The sequence below is a fragment of the Cyprinodon variegatus genome, unplaced genomic scaffold, assembly GCF_000732505.1.
Source record: "Cyprinodon variegatus isolate N-32 unplaced genomic scaffold, C_variegatus-1.0 Scaffold79, whole genome shotgun sequence".
Lineage (NCBI taxonomy): Eukaryota > Metazoa > Chordata > Actinopteri > Cyprinodontiformes > Cyprinodontidae > Cyprinodon > Cyprinodon variegatus.
The window spans coordinates 750,840-754,696 of NW_015150532.1; the positions used below are offsets into that span (position 1 = coordinate 750,840).

General features: G+C 32.6%; 1 protein-coding gene across 1 annotated transcript in view; it reads right to left on the minus strand.

Moving 5' to 3' along the window:
• Positions 1–3,857, minus strand: part of LOC107083646 (SUN domain-containing ossification factor-like) — a 22,969-nt gene that overhangs the window by 11,108 nt on the left and 8,004 nt on the right. Inside the window, exons 9-14 of the mRNA XM_015373019.1 lie at positions 3,590–3,657; positions 3,390–3,497; positions 2,785–2,890; positions 2,374–2,394; positions 1,930–1,985; positions 1,091–1,170 (exon numbers count right to left, since the gene is read on the minus strand). Coding sequence (XP_015228505.1) covers positions 1,091–1,170; positions 1,930–1,985; positions 2,374–2,394; positions 2,785–2,890; positions 3,390–3,497; positions 3,590–3,657 — 439 coding nt within the window. The remainder of the gene's footprint in view (positions 1–1,090; positions 1,171–1,929; positions 1,986–2,373; positions 2,395–2,784; positions 2,891–3,389; positions 3,498–3,589; positions 3,658–3,857) is intronic.

Genomic DNA, 3,857 nt, shown 5'->3' on the forward strand with positions numbered 1-3,857 from the left:
TGAAAATATCGCAATGCATCACAGTATTTCAAGTATCGCGATGCATCGTGATAGAATCGAATCGTGATTCGGATCGAATCGTGACTTCTTTGGTAATACCCACCCCTAGTCATGGTCAATAATTCACATGCAGCTGTAAAAGAAAAAATATGGTGCCAACAGTACATTATTTGATTATCAATTTAACTAATAAAGTTAACTAATTTGTTAATCTAATCCTTAACTGGAATATTTAGACTTTCAATCATAAAACATGCTAAAAGAACGTTCCATTCAGAGCAGTAATTTAAGTAAACCTGCGCAAAAATTATTGAGTTTGAAAAACCTGTCAGGAAATATGCTCCAAGTTAGAACTCTTTAAGTTCTATTAATTTATCTTCACCTTGTTTAAATTCTGTAAAAACCTGTTACACATCTTTCTACGAGATTAATGATCCGCTAATGGAAAAGGTAGTCAACAAATTATAGTTCCCATTTCTTAAATTTAGATGTAAGCATTTAAACGTCATTTATAATTCACTTAAAATGTGCAAAAAATGTATTTTTTTATGTTTAAAACAGCTTTTTATTGATAAATAATAATAATTTACATAAAGCATTCCTTTCCAAATAAAAAAAAGAACAATTGGTTTGTAAAATACTAGATAGCTGCTGCCTTAATTGAAATTAACTAATAAAAAAAAAAAAATGGTGTAGAAATGAGTCAGTGAATTCCTTCACCCTGTGAACTAAGAGGCAGCACTGCTTATGGACCATTAATGATGTACCTGCTGGAGTACCCTCTAAGAAATCTTCCTGAGCTGGTTTATACCCATTTAAATGCTCCAAAACATTGGAAAAATGGTTAAGAAACAATCGACTACACTTTTTTTCCAAGTTTGAAGACTTTTGCTTCCCATCCAGGAAGCTTTTTCATTTCAAAATGTCAATGATGGCGCTGAGTTCAAGGCTTTATAGAGTGGACCAAAAACAAAGCCTTGTTTTGGCTTAGAAAACATGCTCCCAAAAATGTTTTTATGTTTAGAAGTGCTTTTCACTGTTTTACAAACAAAGATTTCCCAGTGGATTGGTGTATGTGCTGTGATCCTACCTGGATCGTCATCCTGATCGTCGGTTCTCTCTGAAGGATCAGCCTCCTCATACTCTTCCACCATACTCGTTCCAAACACCCTGAAATAAAATGAGAGATCTTTACAATTCAAAAGCAAGAAAACAGCCTTTAACAGCCACATTATCAAGAGTTTTTTAATCAGAAACAATCTGCCACATTAGTTTGATGCTACCTGTCTTAATGCAAGTGCAAAGAAATTATAACTATAGAATAGATAAAGCCCTATAAAGCCCTTTAGTGTTTAAGACATTCGGTTAACTTCTATTAATAAGATTTTCTGAGCCAGAGGCCAATTCTAAGTTGCAAATAAAAGCTCTCTGATTAAATCATGTAGCCCTGCTTGCCTATTACATTTTATTTCTGTGTTTTACACTTTATTTCTGCTCCATTTTTCAGTTAACAAACATTTCAGTATTTATCCTAACAAAATCAAGTTACCAGAGGTATGAAGTCTGGACATGTGTCCAGTGAGTAAACAAGGAAGCAATTTCTCCAGCAGGGGTGTAAAATAGATACTGGATGTTAAGTAGTGCTTTGAGTGCAATATGCTGATAAAGCTAGGTGCAAAATTTCATTTTAGGCAAAAATGTACTAAGGAAACACTATAAGGATGAACAACTAATGTACATTTGATTTATTACAACATAAACATATGTTGTTGTTTTTTTTTACAGGCTCACTGTACAAAGAAGTTAATCCTAGACAGAGGAAATATAAGTATACACCATTGTTTACAACAAATAACTACATCTATACAAACTGTGTTTTGATCATGTGTTTGGAAAGCTTGTTCATCAGAACTCTGAAAGCTAACATACCTTATGAGACTGAGAGGACAGAAGTGTTCAGAGCCAAAGTGAGAGACCAGCTCAACCTGTAAAACCAATCAGATTGTTGTTCAGATTATCTGATAATGATGCCTAAAACATCAAAATGTTAGTTGATTCTGCTTTAATCTTAGAAGTGCAGGGAAAGACGGACAGATTGGTAGAGCGAGTCATTCAGAAAAAAAATAAACAAATAAATAAAATTAATAGTTAATATACAGACAAAAATAAAAAGTTTGGTCCAATAAAGAAAACCGGTGGATTTTATATCAGAAGATAAGAAACCTTGATAATGTAATCTGGGGTGTTTCATTAGAATTGTTCTAGGTCATTTTAGTTTGATTTTATTTTAGTAGATGATTAGTTTAATAGAAAAGAAGTCAAAATGAGGCCATTTGATGCGACCGCGGTGCACTAAGAGAAGAGCAGGCTAACCTTTATGTACTTGGTGAACATCTGAAGCAAGAGAAAAGGGAAAAAAAGAAAGATTAAAGAGATATAGGCATGCATAAAAAAAGAGAACTCTCTCTAGCTTGAATAACATCACAAGGAATGTCAGCATCATATCTTAAACAACCAAGCCATGTTATATGCTTTTCAAACAAGTAAGGCCACATAAGGTGGTTACATAACTGCTAGTCTGCAAACAATGTCTTTAAAAAGTGCTAATCAGAAACAAAAACTTTTTTTTTTTTAATTATAAGGTGCCATTAAAAAAAAAAACAACCTGAATTATTTTCAAATGAATAATAAAAGTTGCAGAAAGGATGTTTTTATTTCTAACTTTTCTTTACATCAACAAAGAATACAGTAGATGCAGACATAGCCTGACCAGACTTTGCCCACCTTCACATATTTAGCATAAAGATGCTCATCCAATGGGAAGCTCTGAACTGTGCGTTCATCCCTGGCATGAAAGGTTCCCAGCTTTAACCACTTGTTTGTTGGGTATCTGCAAAAGTGCATTCATACAACGCAGTTATGCAAAAGATATGGATAACTGAAGGATAATAGTTATAGCCTAAAAGCTTGTGATTTAAAAAAAAAAAACATTTTAAATGAAAAAAGCTTTTGAGAGTTTTCGGTGTTCTCAGATTTTGTTTAATTTATTTATTTATCTTTTTCATTTTTTACTTTTTTCTCATTATCATAATTTAATCTGATGAAGCCCAAATGTGTTGCCATTTATACATGGCTTTTGTTGATAAGTTTGAATAAATCAAAGAAGAGGGGATGGAAAAACAAAGAAATATTTAAACACTTCAGTTAAAAAAACAAAAATAAAGAAATAAAACAAAAACAAAACCATGCATAAATTCCCTTTACTTCAGTCTCTAGTGTAGAGCGATATAACACAGAAATTATAATTAAATATTTTGCAGTTGTCAAACATAATATGAAAAATAAAAAATCTTCATTGTACAAGGCAATGTTAATGATATGAAGCATACCTATCACTGATGGAGACAAGAAAGTCTTTAGGAGTGGAGGAGAACAGCTCAAAATTAGCAATGTCCAACTGCTTCAACTGGATGGGCTCACAGAGCTCGATAATGAACCTGAGTGACAAAGGAACATAAATAAGAAAAACATTACATTTATTCAGATGGGGGGAAAAAAGACATTTAATGATCTATTTATCTTCACTCACCAGATTTTATTGCTGCAAGGATTTAACATATACAAATCCATATTCTCCTTCAATATAGCCGAGGTGCTCTGTGGAACAAATAAAAACGTATCAGTTTAATTTATTTTACCTTATGATCTTGCAGAATGTAGCATGTGTTAGTTTGCCTGCAAACCGTTACATGATATTAAAAATAAAATTACCTGAACACAGAGTACATGTCAGACTAAATAATACTACTTCAGCGATAGTTTCAAGGTGTTGCTTTATTGTATATCTCGTACCATGT